A 24,116-nucleotide genomic window follows, 5' to 3' on the forward strand; every position below is an offset into this window, starting at 1 on the left:
TCGTATCACACAGTGGCTGGTGTTTTGTGGAAGCGGCTCTATCTCGGGGTAGTTTGAATAGGCATAGTGTACTGCAAAGAATATTTTTTCCGGCATGCTCGACCAAGTCCACACCGACTCTAGCCCACGGTAGTTTAGGGCTATTCCTGTGCAATAGGGGTTCGCTCGGCTGCCTGTAAGCAAAACGCCGGCAAGTTGCACACCTGGAAGCTTTATCGGTTATTTCTGCCACTATTCCAGGACAGTACATGAGTACCCTTGCCACTGCATTGCATTTTCTGACACGCAAGTGGCATTCATTTAGACGCTGCAGCATTTCATTTTTGCAGCACTCGTGCGCCTCACAATCGCATCGTCGTTTGACACGTAAAGCACCAGAATTTCTCCAACGATATTACACGCAGCCGCGCAGAGATGAGGCCATATCACCGATGCATTCTGTATACTTGACTGCAGTATGACTGACGGTCGCACATCGCAAACGCGCTGCAGCTCCCGTGGCGTTTTCTTCCGCTGCACCCGTTTTGGTTTTCCTGAGGTGTTTACGTAACACCACGACTGCGCAGTCTCGTGCGCGGGCGACCGTGTTTTGCATTTGGCGCCCAAAGCGGGGCAACGAACTCTGCGGCTCGCTCGTCGCGCTCAGTGACCGCACGGTGGCGGGGCGGTCGCAGGAAGCGCCCGCGTCTCGCTCCGAGCGCCATTTTATCTTTTTACGCGCCTCTCTCTTTTAGCTTGTGCATAGCTGCTTATGTAAGTAAGCACGTGGCGCGCGTCGTGTGCCGCTACAGCTAGCGCGGGAAAAAAACACGTCCGGTCAAGCGTGCGGCGCCATTTCGCACCATGGCAGCGGGCGCAAAATATATCTGCATGGCTTTGCGATCGATATTTTGGTGCGCACACCCCTTGGCTGGGAAGCACAAAAAAACCGCTCTCCCGCGACCGGAGCATATCCAGCATCACTGCTGCTGCATATGGTGCCGCTGACACATGGGGCGCCTACGGTGTGCCGCAGTGAAGCAATCGTCCAGGGAGCAAATATGTGTATTTCTAGTAGAAGCTCATACGCAACCGGCATAATTTTGCGAGTATTTAATTTCTGAGGTAGTCGGTCGTACATAGTTCGATCCTCACATTGCGCTTGTATATATATATATATATATATATATATATATATATATATATATATATATATATATATATATATATATATATATATATATATACAAACTAAATCGTGTGAGGGAAAAGGTGTACAGAGATTCCCCACCTGTGACAAAATTTTGGTAATTGCGGGTCTCTTCCGCAGATTAAGATATGTCCGATCACCATGACGGGCGGCAGAGATATTGTGCACACAGCTTGTGTTTCCAAAGCATACGGAGCCGAGACCATTCACCACAAACACTAATGGGAGATACTGATGCAGTTGTACCGGTATTTGTCATTCGGTAAATGTTGCCCATTGTATCCTCCCCTAAAATCACAACTCCTCACTCTCCCTGGTTTTTACGTTAGATGAATCCAGGAAACAGCACTACCTAAATGCGTCTTACGGTTGTTACATGTAGGTAATATAACTAGCGTCGGCTGATTCAGCACACACCAAAGGTTATTCACTCGTGTTCTTCGTTCAATTTTTATCACGACCCATCTAACGCAAGGCGCTCCTAACCCCACCCGGTCTTTCCCCGAGACGCCGGTGTCTGTCAGCGCGTTGACGGCGCCTCGGTAAGCCGCTCAATCCGAGATTGCCCACGTCGATGCCAGCCCGGCTCGAGAGACTTTCAGCTATTTCGTCCGCGCAAATCCTTCGCACCCTCGCTCTCTCTTTTTCAAGGGCCTGCGTCCCATGCGGCGAGCAGGCGGGGTTTTCTTTCCTCCTCTCTAGAAATGGAGATCTCTCCACATTTTTTTCTTGCCGCCTCCGTTCCTTTCATTCCACGACCACGTCTCCTCCCTCCAAATCCCGTGCCGTACATGCCGTGCCATCTTTCGCCGACTGGGTTAAGCATTCACATTCGCAGTTTTTAATTAAAAAAAAAACGCCTTCTTGTCTCGCTTTTTTGTGAACGCGCTTAATTGCCGGCGTTTCTCCTGCGCCAACACAAAACTTGCACGGACCTGCGCTGAGGGAGGCGCGAGTCCACAGAGCCAACACTCTTTTTGCTCTTGCTTTCGCGCGGCAAAAGCGGCACTCGCTGTTCTTTCTGGTCTGGCAACAACAAAGACACGCTCTTTTTTTTTTCGCTCTTCCGCCGCCGCCCGCAAAAATAACTGGCAACCCTGACGCCGATCAAATGGATCGTTGACATCGCATATTGCGTTTTTTTCTTTGTTCCTTGGATGGACGTGCGTGAGTAGTTTTTGTCTTTGCGTGAGTCCAGCGCGAAACTTCGTTGAACGCGAAGAAGGCGATGAAGAGCCCGGGCAGCGTACAAGTGCAGCGCACGCTGAAGTTGGAGCCCTAAAAAAAGAAGCCAGCGGCAGTGAGCCATCTTGTTTTTTAACGGACCACCTTCGTTTTTTTTTTTCTTTTTCGAAAAATACAAAAAAGTAATTATTGGCGTTTAACGCGCGTGCGAGCGGCCTAAGCTCGCGCTAGGCGAGTTTTGGGGCCGACTCGATCAGGTCGTGGAAGGTGTTTAAAAAAATTTTGCTATGTTTTTTTCTTTTTGTATGTGTTTGCTTTCGGCCACCAGAAGGCCATTTTTTCCAGGCTCCATTCGGCTTTCCTTTCTTGACAGCTGACAGCATTAGGGCAAATTTTTAGGGGTAACGGGTCTTGGCGCAGTTATTTCTGGGCACCACCGGGCCAACTCGGACGCCGGCGGTGCAGGGAGAGCGGCGGATCGTCGAGGCGGCCCAGCGAAATGAGCAGGTTCTTTTTATTGTTTCCGCTTGAAATTTGTTTGTTTGATCGCGTCTCGTACGGGGCGCCCTTTTTTCAAACGGCGCTCCATGGACGATACCTGGTGAGGTTGTGGCCGCGATGGAAGGCCCAGTAGCGCCCGGGCGGCCCTCTTCGTGGACTGTGCTAGCCGCCGAGTCGCTCAGCGGCCGCTCGCCCTTTGTCTCGGCCGGGCCGGGGCCGTCGCTCGAGTAGCCGTTCGCGGCAAGATGTAAACAATGGACCCAACCTTCGGTTTCTCATCGGGGCTGCCCACCCAGATCCCGCTCTTCACGTCAGCCCACCGGCTGTTCAACTTTTACAATTTGGAGAAGGAGTCTATGCTGTACAGCGAAAGTGGCCCCAGGGAGAACAGCGCCAATGCATCGTCCGCCCCGGGCCCTCCTCCGAACGCGCTCTGCGTGGCCAACGCCGGCGGCGCGCACCACAGCGGCTCGCACGCGGTCTCGGCCGCTGCAGCCGCCGCCGCCGCCGCCGCTGCTGCGGCCAACAGCGTGCACAGTGTGAGCACGCAGAGCAGCCCGGTGCCGCATCAGCAGCAGCAGCAGCCGGGCCCTCCGCCGCCCCAGCAGCAGCAGCAACAGCAGCAGACGGGGGGTCCCCAGCCGGGCCCCCAGCCCCACTCCGCCGCAGCCGCTCAGCCACAGCCCAAGGCGCCCGCCAAGCGGGGCGAGTTTCCGTGCGAAATCTGTGGAAGAGTCTTCACGCAGAAAGGGAATCTGAAGAGTCATATGTACTGTCATTCTGGTGAGAAACCGTACAACTGCGACGTGTGCGGCAAGGGATTCACTCAGAGGTCGAGCTTGGACTACCACCACACGCTGCACCTGGGCGAGAAGCCCTTCGGGTGCGAGGTGTGCGGCAAGCGGTTCACGCAGAAGGGCAACCTCAAGACACACATGAACTCGCACACGGGGGCCCGGCCGTTCCGCTGCGAGATCTGCGGGCGCGGATTCACCCAGAAGGGCAATATGAAGACTCATTTGGCGACCCACTACGGGGAAAAGCCGTATGCGTGCGAGGTGTGCGGCAAGCGGTTCACCCTCAAGGGCAACCTCAAGACCCACGTGATGGCCCACGAGGGCGTCAAGCCCTTTGCCTGCGAGGTGTGCCACAAGAGCTTCTCGCAGAAGCTCAGCCTCGAGTACCACATGAACAGCCACATGGGCCGCAAGCCGTATGCCTGCGAGGTGTGCGGCAAGGGGTTCACCCAGAAGGGCAATATGAAGACTCACATGCGTTCCCACTCGGGCGAGAAGCTTCACACCTGCCAAATCTGCGGGAAGGGGTTCACCCAGAAGGGCAATATGAAGACCCACATGAAGATTCATCTGCGTCCGCCGTCCCTCGACAAGCCCTACTTCTGCGGCATGTGCGGCAAGTCGTTCGTAATGAAGTCGAGCCTCGAATGCCACATGGCCACCCACGTGCCCAAGAACGGCGCCACGGGGCCAGCGGGGAACCACCCCAGCCATCTGACGCTGGGGCCGAGCCACCTGGCTCTGGGCACGTCCCAGGCGGCGCAGGCCGCCCAGGCGCAGGCCCAGCAGCAACAGGCACAGGCGCAGGCCCAAGCGCAGCAGCAGGCCAACCAGCAGCAGCAGCAGCAACCTGGCCAGGCCTCATCACCCGGTTCTCCGCCGCCCACCATGGTGCCACCACGCAGCCTGACGAACATCCAGGCCAGCATCCAGAGCATGGGGGGCCTGAAGGGCATGTTGCCTAGTGGGGCGGCGGCCCCACCCCCGCCGCAGGGGGCTGGACCCAGCAGCGGCTCCTCGGCCATGTGCGCCCTTGGTGGCGCACCTCCGGCCGGTGGAGGAGACAAACCCACTGTCGTCGTGCCTGGAGGTGCCGTCCTCTCCGCCCTCTGAGGGTGAGTATAGTCGCTCCTGACACGGGTACCTAGACGTTTTTTAAGTTGACAGCCATTGCTGATAGCTTGCCCGTGACGTCATGCATGCGCAACATGGCTCAAGAATGGGCGGTTTAGATTATATGGTGAATGGGATCACACAGTGATGAAGTGTGAAAACAACGTTACAGGAATATTATTGAGCCTCTATGCATGAATATTGAAAGAATCGTCGTACATTGTACTGATAACACTAATTCAACATTACAAAGTTTGCATGCCAGCATGTTGCGGCTTTAACGTGGCTGTTTCGGTTGCACCAGTTCAAGCCATTAAAAAAAAAAAATTACAGGCGTTTTCTCTATCAGACGAGGGTTATTGCCATAACTTCAGCTACTTTAAAAGCTATTGAAGGTATGCACTTGACGTCATCCGCGAGGATAGGTAGCGTCGGGGTCGCCATTTTGGAGGTTTGCACGCTCGCCACACGCTCAAAAAAACTTCCTGCATGCGCTGTGTCCGAGATGCATACAGCAACTTGGATGTCTAGTGACCTCTAGCACACCACCTGCATGCTAAAGCATGGACAGCTAGATGCACATACGAACAAACCTTAAAATCTGCGCGAAGATAGCGTTTCTGCCTTGCAGATCAAGGCTCAGTGCATATCCCCTACCGAGTTATGCTGAGCACAAGGAAGTGGTTTCATTCTTGGTGTTGTCTCTTTCATGTCAGTGGGGACAGAGTGTGAAGACATTTTTGTGGTCAGGGTTGAGTGCTCCTTGCCTTGGATAATCAATGACAAGATTTCGAAGTCTAGTAACAGATTCCAGCATCCCTTTTGCGTTGAGTAGGATTCATATTCGTACTTTTAAAAGTAACAAAAAAGTCAATGCGCTTTGCAGCTGAGCAGATGAGTCTTAGAGCTGGATGATCGAATCAATCACTTTGCTGCATGTGGTCACGTATTCTGATGCTCTCACAGGCACCATAATTAGAGTATGTATATAATCCAGCCCCGCTCAATTGTGTGATGCTTACTAAGTTAAAATTGAGAGTTGCACTTTGAAAAGTTGTGCTGTCTTTACAGTTGCCAGTAGGCCACGAAGTGCACGCGTGCGCAGTAAATCACCGTGCTTGAACACGAACCGCTCTCGCGCTCACTGTTAGCTGCGGCATGTGTAGTCTTGTGTGTATACGACTTCATATCTGCCATCCCAGCTGTGGCGGCTGCACTTTCGGTGGTGGCGAAAAGGCTCTGGGCCTGTGTGCTTGGACCTAAGTGCACTTCAAAGAACCCCAGGCGGTTGACATTTACAGAGCCCTCCACTACGTGTCTCTTAATCCTGTGCTGGTTTTAAGACGTTTAACCCCATCAGTTAATTAACAATTAGTTAATGACTTTTCACTAGAGATAGAAAAATTCTGGTTGTAAATGTCTTGCGCCAGTTTCAACGTTCCGTTATTAAGCACTGGCTGGCGAGATTTCTGTTGCGCCCAAGAAAATGAATACTTTAAAAATTGGTTGTTGGTTTCTTTAATATAGCATTGTACAGTCGGGTTCACAGTTAAAGGGAACACTTGCGTATGCAGCACATTTGTATTTCACTCTCTGGCAAAAGCACAGTGGCTTAGATTTATACGAAACTTGGTGACCAGTTGTTCTGTCTCTTTTTGACGGACTAGTGCCCGGACGAAGCATTGTTTTTTATCAACTTGCTACTAGAGGTCCTGCAATTTGAACGATACTCATTGTTGTGTTCCCTTTAACAGTGGACGGTATTGAACATTACTCGTGCAACGTTTTGGCTACTGCAATTTGAAAATTTTCTCCATCACTTCACTTTTGATCTCACATTTTGCCCAGGTTTGTGCTGTTTGCTTTCTCTTTAGAATCAATGCATGCATGACTTCTCACCTGGCAGTGTAAAAGCATTGCTGAAGTTTGTACATCTGCCTTTCAAGGCGCACATGATCGTAACCAAATATAACTTGCACAAAAACGCCCTATCTGCATTTCATTTCTCGTATGTTGCTGATGTCAGCTTATCTTCTAATGCTTGAATATTTGTTCTAGTTGCTCGGAAATTTGATGCTAGTATTCCTGTACGCAGCATATGACATTGTACATGCAACGGTGGCTGTGCAGCAATTTTTATGTGGTGTTTCTCCTGCTTAGTATTACTCTCAGTGCAGCCAACCCCTGTGCTCTCATTCAGGAGGGATCAAAAAACAAATTTTGGGGGGTTGTCTGACGTCACTGATATGCTGCTTAGCACTCAGTGAGGGAACAGCAATATTTGTAGTGTGTGTCTTCATCATGGCCGGCCAGTATCGACGATGCATGTATCTTGGATACTATCTTAAATACTCCTCGGGTATCTTGTACCTGTATCGCGATGCGTCTCGCAAAATGAGTATCTGTATTTCTGTGATATTTGATAATGTATTGTGTATCTTGAGATACAAGATACTGTGATCTCAATGCTAGCGTGCGAAGCATTGGTCGCTGACTGAACTCCATTTCTCAGGCTGGTACCGATGACATAACTTTACCTTTTCTGCCCGACTCCACCAGCGAGGGCAAGCAATGAGGTGTGTGCGTCACTTTCGGTGGAGCAGAGCAACATGTCAGAGCTCGCACAGTCTTGACAAACTACATTAGTGCGTTCTCATGTGCGTATTTCGTTTTCTTGATTTTTTCCCCTTTCTGTTGTGTCAAACCCATGATACTTACCCTTAGCCACTTGCACATGCAGCAATGCGTGCGGCAATGGCTGTACCAATTCTGATATCGTTCGCCAGCTTGGAACTATAGTGCCGCAGATACCGATGTTAAATCTAACAAAGCAAGCATTTATCTATCAGCTGATATGTTGGCGTACTATGTTGCTTTCTTCTTGCTATTTCTATTCAATGAGCTCTTGAAATTATTATATGATTGTTAGTATGAGTGCTTTCTCTGGGGTCTTTCTCTTGCACTTCATATGCTACCTATTGTTTATTTATTTATTTGTTTGCAAATACTACAACCCCGCCAGGGGAATTTTGCAGGATGGGATACAAATACATGCGGCTAGTAGGGCAAACAAAAACGGTAAAAGAAAAAGAAAAAATATAAGTGGTACAAATACGATACAGACATAAGATAGCATACGCTTCTAGTACAATTGCTAATGAAAAGGAAAATAAGCAAATTCAGAATATGGGACATGAACAAATTCAGGAATGGCTGCGACACCACATCGTTGGACAGTTGATTCCATTCACTTACGACCCTGTTTTTTCTTGTTCGAGGGGGAATGCAACATCTTTTTTGAGGTGCAGGCAGAAAAGCGCTGTATTATATCCTTACATTTTTACGATTGCTACTGTTCAAGCATTTACATTAGCTTGAGCTTAATCTTCTGCCAAGGTGACTTGGAAAGCAATTGTAATTATGCGGACATGCATTGAGTATACAACACCAAACATTCTATTTACTGCTTAGTGAAAGGACCAAATTGTGTTTCTATTATATTCACGGGAATAATTAAGTGCAATGTTAGGAGAATGATTTTAGAAACATTGTTACATCAAATGGTTCATTTCTCTTATGAATGTCTCGATGAGCCATTTCAGGCTGAGGGACGAATGAGTATCTGTAATATTGATTAATATATTCGCTATCGAACGTGGTTCCAAATGAATGGAAAGCCCGCCAAAGTTTAGTGCTGGCAGCGCTACCTCACGGCCACGTTGAGGCCGCTGCACAGCTGGTGCCACTTTAAAAAAAAAAAAATGGTGACGTCACACTGGTGTTTTGTCTGCTAGGCGCGCACATACAATCAGTCCAGCGGTGTCTCTGAAGGTGTAGACATGCCTCTGTCGCCAACATCGTCGTCCTCGCCGTCGTCACGGTCAACATCGGCAAGTGATGATGACAGCGACCTGGAATTGGGTATCGCCGCGATTCGCGACGATTCTTGCTTGACAAGCTCCTCGTTAAATGTGATGTGTTCATCAGTACCCACCGACTGTCGGAGCTCAGGAACACCAACTACGCACCTCATGTCATGGGTGTTTGGCGAGTGAATCGCTGATTTTAACTACAGCAGGGCACATGGTAGGAATAGCCCTATCCTCGAGAAGAGGCCCCGTACTGCCAATGAAACCTAACTGGTTCACCAACACAGGATTTACCCTGTAGCAGCTCGCCGCAAAGTGAAGGGAGAGAATGCGGCTGTTCTTCACAGGCGTACAGTCCCTCTGTCCAACGACGCGTACGAAGTCAACCTACTGGCTGCGTTGAGGTTCGTGGCTTGGAAAGGCATGAAACGCCACGCACTTTCCGCTTTTTCCGCATGTGCAGGTTCTCACTACGCAGTAATTCCCCGACATTCTGGCATGTATTGTCGCTCTGAATGATCGTACTCACACGCAGTGGAGCACAACGCAAATCAGTCGATGCGACATGATGAATGGCACGCACGCTTCAACACAGCAAGGAGAGCCACTAGTGACAGCATGGCCGAGAGTCTGCTCCAAACACACTCGGATATCGTCGACGTCATCGTTACTAGCGTAACGTCACACGGGATGGTATTTGTGGATTGTATCACACCAAACAAGTAGCGCTAGAGTCAATGTCGCAGGGCAGTCTATTTTTCGTTTTTTCTTCTTAGCTTTTCTAGGCCGTTTGACATCGAAATAAAATACCTTCGACGCGACGGACGCCATTAAAATTCGGCCAAAAAGACCTATGCATACCGAGTGATAAAATGATGGGCAGATCTCAATCTTGAAACTTAATGTTAGTGCTTTTTTAACAGGGACGTCGACGGTGCTTCATGCTTAATTGTCATCGCTATTAGGATTGCCACCTGTATCGTGTATCTCACCTTATTCACCATGAATGCTTGAAACTGATTGAATTATCTATCTCACCTAATATTGTTTTTCTTTTTTTAAGATCTCTTTACTGTTTTTTTTTTTTACTTATTGTCAGGTAATTGTAGCTACTCAGCAATAGAGTGAATGACAGCATTGCCTTATGACGGTTTGTGCAAGTGTACTACAATGCATTCTTACTTTTTTATTTTAGTGTGATCAGGTCTAAACCACAAAAGCTTATCACCGCTCGCGCAAGCCGCTCCGCAGTTTTTCATTAACTTTGAGGTTCATCATTGATTGTTCTTCTAAGATTGTGTGCAAACTTTACTGTGGCAGGCGTAAACCGATGAAGGTGAAATGCTATAAACTCATCTGTACATAGATTTGATTGCACATTAAAGAGCGCCACATGGCCGAAAGTTCCGAAGCCCTCTACTTCAGTGTTCCTCATAATGCTATCGTGGTTTTCGGACATAAAAACTCAAGAATTATTCAGATTTCGGGCAGTATGCACGTATCATTATCAATTCGTGAGTGAGTGTGAAATTTGCCTGCACTTTGCACTGTTATACGCTCGGTGCACTGTGACTGGTGTGCTACCGCGTGGCCGTCAGAACAGATAGTCGTTGAGAGCCCGAGCATAGATTTGATTGCACATTAAAGAGCGCCACATGGCCGAAAGTTCCGAAGCCCTCTACTTCAGTGTTCCTCATAATGCTATCGTGGTTTTCGGACATAAAAACTCAAGAATTATTCAGATTTCGGGCAGTATGCACGTATCATTATCAATTCGTGAGTGAGTGTGAAATTTGCCTGCACTTTGCACTGTTATACGCTCGGTGCACTGTGACTGGTGTGCTACCGGGTGGCCGTCAGAACAGATAAACGTTGAGAGCCCGAGCAGAATCAAACGCTCATAGTTTATCGCAATCATGAACTGCTGCGTAGTCAATTATACCGACAGCTACACGTCGCGTCCTGCGGGAAAGTTGTTTTATTAGCTCTGCTTATTGTTTTATTGTCTCGGCAGAGAAATAAGAGGACCACGGCTGTACGACGTAACAAAAATGTGGGGTTCACGCTCCCTCTGCAGGTGCGATGATCATGCGAGACGTTCCTGCTGCCATGGAGCTGCCGAGAAAAGAAACATATGCGAGGCATTTTAATTCAGCTCAAGGCTGATGGAACGCTTTAGTGAACTTTAATAATTATTAACTCGCCGCCTGCCCTTTGCAGTTTTGGAAAATGCATTGCAGAATCAATTGGTGCTTTGCTGGTTTGGTAGGACCATCGGTCAAGGGACGAACTGAGTTATGTAGCATATTATCGTAAACACAACTAGCCGCCCAGCAGCGCTATGTGCGCTTGGTAGGATCAAGCTAAGACGTTGGTTTGTTGCTTGACCCTCATCAAACTGGCGCAACCCACCACAGGGGATCAGCCATGAAATGGGTGTTGTTTATCAATGGATTGGTTTTGAAATAACTAATTAGCTCAACTCACCAAAAAAGGCTAATGCTCTTAAAGAGTAAGCTTGACTTAGACAACCTTATCATTCAATTCATTTCGTCTCGTGTAGTAAATCGCATACGGCATCGCAAACGCTCCTGTGGCTAAAGCCCAGTGCTGTAGCCCCAAAGGAAAGAACGAAAGGAAGGGATAAATTAAATCACATCTTCAAAGTTGTTCATTCAGAATCCTTTTTCTTTAATTGGTAAATAATGTGCATGTGAGAAAGAAATGATGCAGGGCATAGAGTAGCAGAATTACAGGCTAAAAAAAGAAACTTTGCAAATGCTGTAGCGATGGATGTGTAAGTCAGAGTTTGTTTCAGAAAGCAACATAAGCAACGCAAGAGGTTGAAGGGAAGGAGAGAGACATGACGGTTGCCGCATTGACCGTTCCATCATTGCGACCGCTTTACAAGGTCAAGCGAAAGACTAAACTGGTCTGCGGCGTCCCCTCTGGCCGAATTTGTAGCACGTTCTCTTTCTCGCGCATGTCTCCAGCTTGAGCTGCGCAAGCGGTGGGGTAAAGACTATCATGATGTGCGATGCTGATGCCATAACAAGTTCAAGCAAAAGCACTTTGCGAGACTGTGGCTGAAAATCGCCCCTGGCACTTACCAGCTACAAACGAGCACGCCACCCGGCCACTCACTATGATATGGAGCCATGGATATTTCTAAATGCTCCGAATATTTAGCAATTATGCAAGTAGTGGGCACGCGTGAATTATTTTGTGTGAACGAATGACAGGTTACTGCGACATGTACTGACGCCGAAATGCTTGCGTCAGGGGTGCGTAATGCAACATGCTTACTTCATAAATGTCGCAGTAACCTGTCATTCGCTCACTAACGTAGATAAGGTAGCCGCTTTCGTGCAGGTTTTCCCATTTATTCATGGTGGCATCGCCTAAGAATGCCCCCCTACGATGTCTTTGAATCCCGCTTGAAGCATTAACACGCCTGCTATGGGCGCTTGTGTCATCATAGCAATCACAGCAATGAGGCACTCCTTTCTGTGTTACACGCCCGCCACACCATAAATAGTGCTGCGTGCGGCTTTGACCTCTATATGTCCCAAATGGAGTGTATGGTATTGCGAACTAGTGTGCTAGCTGGTTAGCAATAAAAGGCGCAATGTGTAATTGTCACACCGAAAATGCTTTACAAAGCTCGAAAGGTAAAGGTAGGGGACGACTAGGTGGGGCTAGTCACTTGAATTTGACACAGTGGTTTGGCTTTGGTATATAGTAGACCCTCGTGGATTCAATCACGTCTAGTACGAATTCCGGGTTAACAAGAATTTTTTTTTTTTGGTCCCAGCCAAGGCCGATTTGCCTGCGATCTGCCAAAGTATGGCTATGATGAACAGATTTGCATCCCACAATGTCTTATCCTAACAAATGCTACCATGCTGGTGTGAACAGGCAGTGCCGCAGAAGATGTGGCACTCACGTGTGGGTGTAGGAACTATAGCATGGACATGCATGCTGCGCCACCGATTTGGTAGGATGGGAGCATTACCTACCAACAAAAGACTGCAATACAAGATAATACTTGCTTATACTCACTCACCCAAGTTGTTTTTTAAGCTTCGCACTCACTCGCGTTCCTACTTATGCGTACTCAAACCCTTAGTACATGCTCGCTTGTGACCCGCCATGGCGGTCTAGTGGCTAAGGCACCCGGCTGCTGACTCGAAGGTCTTGGGATTGAATCTTGGCCGCACCGGCCACATTTTTAACGGAGGTGTAAACGCGTGTGGCCTGCATGCTTATATTTAGGTGCACGTTTAGAAGTTCAGGTGGTCGAAGTTTCTGGCGCCCTCCACTACTGCGTCTCTCATAATCTTATGGTGGTTTGTGAGTGAGTCCTGGATCCCCAGCGTGCCAGCCCAGCATTCTACCACACAGCAACGCCGGTGCTTGAAAGTGTTGCAAACTGTCCTTAGGCAGGCTTGATGTCGGGGAAAGGAATCGCGTTAATATGAGTAATAAAGCATTTTAGAACACCAAAGAACAACTGGGCGTCACACAATTCGAAATTCTTTGATTGGGTCGTCGAATGCACCAACCCATTGCAAAAGCTTCAGGCATAATACTTGGTAATTGGCCGCCACAGAATCATAAAATTGCACAAAATTCCTTGCAATTGTGCAGCAGATACCACACTTTTCAGAAGAGTGATGAACGATGGCATTGTGAACCCCCACGAGTGGGTACGTGCTATAGGTCTAAGGAAAAACAAAACAATGAATTACTCCCTACTACACAAATTACGATTCATGGTGCAGTGGGTACCCAGCAAGTGTGCTTGTAGCAGTTGCCCAAAGAATGTTTAAAAAAGGCTCTGAATGGCCACTCTTCCAGCTTTCACTGTGTTTGTGCTGTGCATTCAGTGCAAAAGTGGCTATTCATAATTTTAATCCTCAATCCCCTTCCCCACGCAGAGTAGCAAGTCAGCGATTTATATGTACCGGCTGAATTCTCTGCTTTTCGGTTAAGAGTTCTCTCTCTCTCTTTTTTCTTCTTTTTTTAATGGTAATCCTGTGACAGTAAGACTCCTGGTGCTTTTGCCAAGAAAAAGAAAATCTGCAGTAGTGCTAAATACCCATTTTAGAAGTTGTGTTTAGCATTTACTTTATTCGAGACGTGGATGAAGGGATGAAGACATATATGCCACAATTTTTGAGTTGCTTTTTGGAAGTGAATGTTTTGACTTGGAGAGCTCCGATAAGCACCCCTTTGAAGCAGAGCCATTTGCAAGCCTACAAGTTTTGAACATAACGAGGGCTTTGATAATGATCAGCGATAACTATGATGATGAACATGGTGAAGCAGAGCTGTGGGTAAACGAGTGTCTTTTGACTGGCATGATAATGGTGAGGATGAAATCATTGTCTGTGACGATTCAAGCACTGATTGTGACAATGAACAATGATGATAAACTTGTTGAACAGCTGCTAGCAAGCAGAGGCCTTGTGAACAATTACAATGGTGGTTAAGCAGAGGCCCTATGAACAATTACGATGGTGGTTGTACTGGTCATAAATGTGTTAACTGGTAATGAAAGTGTTGAATATTATAAGTGGTGATGATAGTAATGATTAACAGGTCTAAAAGTACCAATTGGCAAGCAAAGTTGCCATGTATGACGGAGAACGATGGGGCTTCTCAAGTGTCCACACATGTAGGCACCTGTCTTCTTCTTGGTAGTAGTAAACAACTTTATTACTACTACCTTCTTCTTGGTAGAAATGTAATTTTTCCTAGTTTTCCGGATATTCTGTCTCCCGCCTGTAAAATTATTGAATATATGCAGAGAAAAGGAGCACTTGCACAATTGGATTGGCTATGTATACAAAGAGTTTAACTGTCTATTTGTGTATTGAAAATGGAATACTCGCTAATTTTTTTACCAGGTTCTGCTTCGGCATGCCTTCATTCAGATTCAGTCACTTCCCTGTCGTGGGTCGTACCAGTGTTCCACTCTGCTTCATGCGCACCGGGCGTGATCCGTTTTGATTTTATCTTTAAAGTTCACTGATGAATATATTGAAAATTCGTGGGGTTTTTGTGATTTCTAAAAAAATTGGTGTGCCATGACTTGTGATGTGCTACAACTTTCCAATATAAAGAATGGCGCTCAAGTCAATAATGAAAGTTCGTGATCATGAGTCTGAATAATATTGTTTTAGCTGTGGGAATACTCTTGCCGTTCACACCTACTGTCATGGGTATTCACATTGAAGCTCATATTCACACCCATGCATGATCTCTCACATTCCTTTTCACAGTCACTTGTACTCACTGATGTTCATACTCATGCTCACTCGCGTCCTTATTTGCGTATACTCTCATGAGTGCTTGCGCATGTTCACTCACACCTATGCCTACTAACTCACTTTCATTTGGGCATCTACTCGAAGGTCACAGGCACGCACTTTGCATACTAGAATGTAAACATTCAACAGATGTCTGTCTGATTGGGTATGAAATCTGGGAAATGATTTAAAATCCAACCAAAAAGCTTGTGAAGAAACTCGACGTTTCGGAACCGACTTGTTTCTTTTCTCAGGGGGAAACTGGGACTACGTAGTAGCGGTGTCTTCAAAGCATTAACCGCCCCGTGAGTGCTTTGAAGACGACGCTGCTACGTAGTCCCAGTTTCTCCCAGAGGAAGGAACCAAGTTGTTTCCGAAATGTTAGGCTTCTTCACAAACTTTTTGCTTGGAGTTCAAATCATTTCCCACTTTGCGTACTAGTGGACTCGCCCATTTGTACTTGCTCATGTTCATACACTTATTTCTTTTTACTGAAACTCATACTCATCTTTACTCAAGCCTATGTTTGTACTAATGCTCATACTCTCGTCTACTTGCACTAATAGGCACTCACTCAATTCAATCTCAGTTCTCACTTGAATCACTGTCACACGTCTGTTTGCCTCATCCACAACTACTTACACTCATAGGCACCCTTGCACATTCAACCTCGGTTTTCGTTCATAGGCACCCATGGTCGTACATTGACTCGCCTCATCCGTGTTGATACGTTTGCTCATACTCGCACCCATTGGCACTCGCTCACATTGAACCTCGGCTTTCAATGATGAGCACCTACTGTCATAGTCACGTCTGCTCACCTCACCCAAGTTCATACCCATGCCTACTTAAGACTCATGTTTGTACTACAGTCAGCAACAACTTTATCAACAGCAGAGGGAAGACTACAAAAGTGGGGCTTTCTGCACATTCGTGTTGCACGGCAAGCAGTACAGCAACTTGTAGCAGAATTTGGTTTTGCTCACTCGCATCGTCAACGCGTTTAGAAAATTAGATACACGGAAAATGTGAATGGGAGAAACATTTTGATGGTTCAAGGCACACTTTAGTGTCGTATTATGCATATATTTTTCTTGGAGACTTGAAGTGCACTTTTGCGGTCTCAAGCTGATCTAAGACGTCATGGACAACGTGTTTACCTTAAAAAACAGGCTGAAAAGGCGGTTCTTGCCAAGGAAATGGAAAGAAAAATGAAAAGAGAAATGCATGCTTGCCAAGTGAACAATAACTTTATTTCATCTGAGACACTCCCCCTCTGTACGAGTCTCATAATAAACAAAGCAACATTTATTTCAGCTATGCAAACGAGAAACTAACAGTAAATTTAAGTTCTATTTTTTGGTGTGGTGTCAGGCATGAGCTTTGTTTTCTGTAGCTTCCACAGTGCTATCAAGAAAGCTGTTGCCGAATGTAGTGCCTGATGAGACTTGTGGCTGCTCATGCCTAATAACACTCATTGGTGCTCACTCGTGTTCATTCTCACTCCTACTCACACTCATGAGCAAAGACCAGATTATAGGCAAATGCCTATTTCATTTCTTGCATTCCTATCGTGCCATTTTGACATATGAGCATGAATTAGAGAATAAGAAGAGCCTTTATAGTGTTTTTTATAGTGCCTGTATTTCTATAGCTGCATATAAATGCATCTTTTCAGAATCGGGGCTTATATGAACGCTATTTAACCTAAAATATTCCCTTCAAGTACAGTTGGAGAGCGATATTCATGTTACCGGGTAAAATTGAGCTCTCATAACTCTATGGGTTGCAATCTATACTCCATCTCATAAGTTCCTTTCAGCACTGTCGAGACAACAAGGCCTATTAGCCAGCAGGAAGACCGATTAGCCTCTACACATGTATCCATTCGCGTCGTGTCGTCTGTTTGGCATTTCCCCGGCATCTGCTCGCATGGGTAGGGAACGAGAGGTGCTTTTGTGCCCCGACAGAACTATGAAGAACGAATGCGAAACCATAGAGTGTGATCAGGGGAAAGTAAAGTGTAGATAAACAAACAATATCCATGGGTTCTTGCTTTATTTGTCATATACTCTTTAAATGGCGCTTCACTAGGGCACATGAGAAATTTTACTTAGACAGTGGAAGTTGTTGCGTGCCCAATGAAAAGCTTTGTATCACTAGAATGTTTTCACTGGTTCATTACAAGCTGCAAAAGCATCATGTGAGTGGGTCGATGTCGACTTCGCATGCCCAAATCATTCCCTGCCCTATTTGGTATCGGAGCAACTCGGAGCTAGAAGGTCACACGACGCGAACGGATCAGCATGTCATGCACGCGTAAGGTAAATTCGCGTGACTTGCCCATGCCAGGCCGTGCACGCAAGCGCTGGTCTGTAGTTTCGACGTTCTCTGTATGTACTGCCTGTTTCTGCGGGATGGATCCCTCTATGCGCATACGTTTGGAGAGGCTGGCATGGATCACGTATCCTTGCCACGATACACAGCAACCGCTGCAACTCCTGCTGCTCAACAAGGGACGATGCTCCAAAAACAAGCCAAGCGCTGCGAATGCTGGCACAGGCATGATGCGAGAAAGACAAGAACACCAACGCAAACTAAATGGAGGCAGCTGAGTCTGTCATCTTGCTCTGTACGAAGCTAAAAAAACAACACGTATAGATTCTGTCCATGTATTTTAATTTTTCCGTCAACCTTCATACTTCTATTCAGGCAACAGATTGCACAAATTACACAGGTCGTCTCGAATAGTTCTCACAGTGGCGCATACTACTTTGACATACAAGGACCATTCCGTCACCACCACCATGTTGGGGCGCATGAGATGAAGGTCAAACTGTGTTCAGTCTGGCATTTCACCTCTTTATGGCGTGCATAGCACTGCAAATCTTGGCAGATGAAATCGCGAGCGCCCAGTGCTTGCATTCCTCTTTGCCTCTCGAAATTCTCAAACCTGCGTGAGGGCCCTTTAAAGTGTTAACAGACAGAAGAAAAATTGAGCCTGTGCGGTTAGACCAAGATAATAGGAGGCAAGCAGATCCTTCTGGCCTATTCCGCTCTGGGCATTCGTACCTTTGTAGCCCATCTCAGCCGTGCCGAAAAGAGAGAGACCCAGAAGCATGTTTATTCAATGGTGGACACAACTCACCATGCTGGACTTGAAATGGGGGTACCGTATTCTGCAAACCCTGTGGGCAAAAAAAAAAAAATACATGGCTATGCTAAACCACTATGCCTCTGTACTATCAGGAACTAAAGCATTTTTGTTTGCTTTCCGTCGTAAACACAGATGCCATACGTGTTTCTTCAAAAATTTGAATTTTATCAAAGTTTATTGTGCCTATATTTACAATTTTGGGAGCCTAAAACGGTGTTTAGCCTGCCTATTTTTGGTGCCTAAAACCTGATTATTTAGTGCTTATAAATCTGGCCTCCACTCATGAGTACTCAGACTGACACCTTTCGAATGAGTGTGAGAGCAGAGCTGTGCTTGTAGTGGTGAGTCGTATCATTCAAGATTCACAATGGGCAGTGCAGTCAGTCAATCAAGAACTTTATTGAAAGGCGCAGAGGAGCTTAAGCCTTTGGGGGATCCATGAGGGACACCCTAGCAGCCGCTGCCGTAGGCAACGCCCGAGTCGGGGCAAGAACGTATGTGTGTTCTGCCAGTTAATGGACCTTCTGGACTGCCTTTAGTTGGTGATAGAGCTCGGAGTGCCTGTGTGCCTTTTCCTGGTTGGACCCGCTCGTGAGAGGTCCCTGAGATTACGTGAGCAAAAAAATAAATAAATAATCGGAAGCCTAATGGCTTCCAACTCATCCAAATTCCAATTCTTCTGCAGTGAATATCTTTGAAGATGTTGTGTGCGAATCTTGGTAGCTCTAATTGCTTTGGCTTTTAGATTACAGAGGACGTTGCTATTGCATGTTTTTTTCACCCTCTAGAAGCATTTTGCACGTCCTTATTGTACTGTGTTTACTAAAACCTGTGACGTTGAAGCAAGTCGTGTCCTCGCAATGAGACATTTTCTGAAAAGTGGACATGGACTTGAGGAGGAAGTCGATGGGCTTGGTGAAAAAGCTAGAGCTCTCAATGTCAAATGCACAATGGGACACGCACACCAGTTAAATCTCTGTATTTGTCCAAGCGACTCGCGAGTCTTTGAGCAAACCTCCCAATTTCACTGTTAAAATCTATCTATGAACTGTCCTAACCTTCCGCGAAAATCAGGCATTTGGAAATTCTTTGGCCTTCTATCGTGTGCAAAGTGCTTCTTAAGTAATAATGAGTGCCAATATGATAGCCTACGTCTAACAATTTTACATGCAATCATTTATGTCTGTATATGACATTTCTGCTATCGTGTGCAAAGTGCTTCTTAAGTAATAATGAGTGCCAATATGATAGCCTACGTCTAACAATTTTACATGCAATCATTTATGTCTGTATATGACATTTCTGCGGCTGTGAGAAACAGTAAATGAAAAACCTTTTTTTTTATTGCGTGCTGGTAACCTACTAATTTACCATGTTTTCTGGTGATATGAATTCCATAGGATTGCAAAATTTTTCATTTAAATTATGGTCGTTCACTGCATTGTGAAATCGTAATGCGAAGTGCTTCATAGCCTTCGTAGCGTATGCTTCTAGGCACCCTGTCGCAGTGAAACCAAATATTGCGAAAATAGGTCTCATGATATGCTTTTGTGGCTTTCTTATGCCACACAAAACAGTAATAAATTGGGCATGTTGTCATCAACCAACTTTTAAACTCCTATTTACAATTTATGAGTATGCCCACAATGGTTTCTATTCAAGCAACGGCGCTTTGTTGCCGACATGATGTTGCAGCCGTCACGACACAACAGCGCGGCGTATCAAGTTAGTCACTGTCGCTAGGAAAATCGCGTGCATGCACTTGGGCTTTAATGATGACTTACCTCCAGTTGTTCATTTGAAGTGGTAAATGAACTATGCACTGCAGCACTCCGCTCTGGCAGAAGACAAATGGAGGAAATCTGGTGATTGAACACATGCACTCCTGCCAGAGCAAATAGCAGAGGACACTAGTGCACATCTACTTAAGGAAGTGCCTGGCATTCCTCGTGTAAGCTCAAGTTGATGTTGCGATGCAACACTCGTTGCTTCAGAGATGCGAGTCTCCTTCACGGATGCGCATTGAGAGAACGGGTGCACTCGATCAGCATGTTGCTTTGATCACGTGTTATGCCACGCTCTTCACATGTGCAGGACCCTTAGATGAAGGAAAACCAAGTCACGAACGAGAAACACATTCATCGACTTGACACACATGATTACTTGGATTCTCTGACTGAACAGTCCAAATATCCCTCAAGTCCTAAATTGGAGTCTTTAACCTACACGCGAGACGAAGAGCGCATCCTGGCGTATAGGTTCGTCGATCGTCACTCACGATACCGCAGAGAGGTAGCGACAGTGTCTGCACGAAGTGGACAGTTGCAGTGATGAAGTCATGCGCAGGTGCACGAGTTGTGGAACGTACAGGCCCACGCTGGCGATGGCCCACTCGGACGTGGGACGGCCACGGTCATAGCTCGGGTTGTGCCGGAAACCCTGGGACGCGGCACCGAGGCCACGGTCTCGGCTTCTGGCCCGCACGCTCAAGCCCCACAGGAACAGCTGCTAGGCTTGGCCAGTAACGCTCGCTCGTTCCCAGAACACACCAAGCTCCCAAGTTCATTCCGGCTGGTCTAGTCGCACCAGCTCGGTCCCTGTAGTCTCTCGGGCCGAATGTCCGGCGCTCTGGCTGGCTGGCCACGTTCTTTCAGCCCAGAGACGTTCACCAGCTCATGAGCTTTGCGAGCACCTCTCTCCCGCACACCGTCGTCATCTTTTCCGTTTGGCTCTTGCTTTTGTGGGAAATGGTATAGTTTCCTAACATACACTAGAGGGAACTCTGGCGCTAGTGTTTTTGGGAGCAGCAACGTACGGCGCTTCAGCGAGCATGGGAATGATGGATAGTACACAAGTTTGTCTAATTTTCGTACTTCTGGCCTGCTTCTGGCTCCGTGTGTATTCGTGTGGCTTGGAGCTGTTTTTTTACGAAACAAAAATTGGCAAATGTGCGTTTGCGCTTCACAATCTTATTCTTTGAGGCTTACGATTTTGAATCGGGTCACAAAGTTCAAAAGGGTTTGTTCTTTCCTTCAAAACAAAACCGTGACCAGCAATAAACAAAGTCGCTAGTACGATTTGCCGCCCGCAAGTACGAAGACTAGGCAAATGTGTGTACTACCCATCGTTCCCATGGTTGCTGAATGATCGCAGCGCCAGAGTCCCCTCTAGTTAATTTTAGGAAACTCTATGGGAAATAGTCTCTTATCACAAAAACATACGCGGAGCACTCTCAATCTGTCAGTGGGGAAAAGACTTGCTGTGCATAAGGCAGAAAAATTGCTTTAGGAAGTTCTCTGAGTCTGCTGTTGGGATTCGCCATAAGTGCACCAAACATATTTGTTGCTTTCAAGAATGAAAGCAGTTCACTGTAACCATGCGCAGTAGGAATCGGAGGGTTCAGGCGTGATGCCCATTCATGGCAAACATGCGCGCATGGTACTGCAAGTGCTCAGGGGCGGCATGAGCTGCGTGCTGTGTAGGCGACGATCGCGCCACACTTCTTTGATGGAGCAGTGGGGATTCGAAACACACGCATGGGGTAAACCATGATACAAACACCATGCATGGGGTAAACAAGTACACTTGGCAGCTTCAGCAATGTTTTCTGCCTGGCAGTGAGAAACACAAGTTGCACACTAATGTACACTCTCACTTTTTAGATGTTAAAAAAGTTTAGAAATCTAAGCGATTGGGTATGTCAATTCATTGAACAATTTGTGTCAGCACACCTCTGAAGGCCCAGTGTTGGCTTCAGTGGAATCGTTTGCCTGCTAGTTTCGAGGTAGGTATGGTGGGCCACTTGTTTTGCTCTGCCTGAGCACAAATTTAGTTTTGGACATTGTGACGTTGTGTGTGGTGTGTGCGTGTTTCTAGTTGATGGTGGGCTCTGTTTTTTGTTTCGCCTCCAGATGGAGTTCGGTGTCTTCCAGCAGGCCGCTGTTGTCTTCCCGCATCCACCACCACCGGACCCTATTGCCCCTGACCACCCGATACCCCTGACCCCTGAACACGCCCAATGTCTTCGGCCGACGCGTCGTCGCCCTGAGGACTTCGCGCCCACTGGCTGTGCTGTCTTGCAGCCAACTGCCAGGAAAACTGCGTTTGTAACCGCACTGGCTCGCGTTTGAGTGTAAACCCTTTCCAAGAGCAGCAGAAAACACGGAAAATAAGAAAGAATAGGCAGACATGTCTCGCATCATGCCGCCGGTCAGTACTGCCGGCTCAGGTTTTTTAGATTCATCTACCTCGCTGTCTCAGCCTACCTCTTGTTCGCTCTTGCAGTCCTCCTCTGTTTTTTCTCCCCCTCCTTTTCTCTGTTACGCTGCCCACTCAGGGGCAGTCTCGTCTTTTTTTTTACCAACTTGGAGAGCAAGACACAGTCTACGTGCACCTTTGAAGGCGCCCCCTGTGGTGGCCAATTTTATTGCAACGAACAGGCAGTCCTGTCTTCTGAAACTTTGAAGCATGCTATTCCATCAGAGCCTGTACAGTGCAGCCACGAGGGTGTCGCTCAGTCAACGACTGTTGAAGGTGTTTCGCTCTCAGCCTTAAACCTGTTCCTCGTTGCCTCTTTGAAAGCCAGTGCTTGTGCTCTGGCTGGGGCCGCTTAGCTTAGCAATCCCGTCCAGGAGGACAGCTCAGTGTGGGGTGTGCGACTGTTGTTTTTTGTTCTTGAATTGCGCACATTGCAGTGCCTTTTCTCAGGGAAATGTGGTTCTGACATTAGACCATGAACTTATTCTTTTTCATTATATTCTTGGGAAGTGTATATTTGGATTGCAACAACTCTCTTCTTTCTTTTATGCCACAGTGGCCACTCGTTAACTTTGAATTTGAAATTCTTGTGTTTTCGGACAATCTGTTGCATCCGGTTCTGTGTGTCACCTTTGCAGTTTTCCTTTTTTGAGAGACCCACCAGTTGGCATTTGCAGGTATGCAAATTGGCTTTCTTGTACAGAAACTCCACACTGCGAAAAGGGCGTAAACGAAATGAAAATTCAATGAATAAATGACCCAGATTGAGGCACACCCCACACTTCTGCTCCATTCTTTGCTTCTCCACCTCACCGTTTTTCTTCGAGTTCTCTCCTTTGTTGGCCTTACAGAGAGAGAGAGAAAAGCAGCAGTGTCTTTGAATGCACCACCACGACGTCGTCGGCTCCTTGGGCGACTCCCTCACCCTGCCCTCCTAGTTTTCCCCTTTCTCTCTTCATATCTCTCTCTCTCTTTCTCCTCGCTCCCCGACATCGAGGCAACTTCTTGCAAGAGAGCAGCACATCCGGAAGAGGAATTGTTGTTGCATGGTACGGCTTGATCCGCGATATCTGCGAACATGAAGAATACTCTCCCACAGGAACTTGAAGTAGCAAAGCAGAGAATAACAAACTGACTTTGAGTGGCTATGAAGAGCGGAATTGATGAGAAACCCAAGGAGTTACTTTTTTATGTACTTTTTTTGTGTTACTATTAAGTTGTGTTCATGTAACACAGTAGTAGCAGCTACCCGGATGTCACGTTTACCATCTGGTCTGCGACACTGCTAATGTCACACTTTTTTCTTTGTCATCTGTGACTTGTGCGTGTCGGCATTTTTTTTTTACCTCTTGAAAGATGTTTTTTTTTAACGAAGTGCTGTTAGTGGTTATTGTCGGGGGATGCAGGTTGCAGTGTGTGTTGTTGGCATTTGATTCTTTTCTTTCTTTTCTGCTCTTTCGATGTTAGTGTACTTTTGAAAGGCAGTGTTGTAGTTCCATGATAATGATTGTCTGCTTTTGTTTCTTGATGCACTGTATTGTTGTGTTGTTTGCCTCTTTTTCTCTGCTGCTTTGTTACCATTGTTGATCTGTTAGGGACTCTCACTCATTCACTTAACGTGACTTTAATTTCCGATAAGTTTATTGTTTTGCTTACTGCTCTATAGAGCTTAGTGTTACTGTGCACTTATTTAAAAAAAAAAGAAAGCTGCAAACATTCCTTGAGTTGTGGCTG

At 46.8% G+C, this 24,116-nt stretch overlaps 1 protein-coding gene across 1 annotated transcript; it reads left to right on the plus strand.

The window, feature by feature from the left end:
• Positions 1–2,758: 2,758 nt before the first annotated feature.
• On the plus strand, positions 2,759–22,608 carry LOC119171968 (uncharacterized). The gene is made up of 2 exons (XM_037422887.2): positions 2,759–4,787; positions 22,037–22,608. Exon 1 carries the CDS (start codon positions 3,130–3,132, stop codon positions 4,783–4,785), a length of 1,656 nt encoding a protein of 551 aa, XP_037278784.2. The 5' UTR covers positions 2,759–3,129; the 3' UTR covers positions 4,786–4,787; positions 22,037–22,608.
• The last annotated feature ends 1,508 nt before the right edge of the window (positions 22,609–24,116 follow it).

This window comes from Rhipicephalus microplus, chromosome 3 (assembly GCF_043290135.1).
Source record: "Rhipicephalus microplus isolate Deutch F79 chromosome 3, USDA_Rmic, whole genome shotgun sequence".
In the NCBI taxonomy this organism is placed as follows: domain Eukaryota; kingdom Metazoa; phylum Arthropoda; class Arachnida; order Ixodida; family Ixodidae; genus Rhipicephalus; species Rhipicephalus microplus.

Bases quoted from the DNA above. Each gene is read 5' to 3' on its own strand.
- LOC119171968 (XM_037422887.2), top strand. From the start codon at position 3,130: ATGGACCCAACCTTCGGTTTCTCATCGGGGCTGCCCACCCAGATCCCG.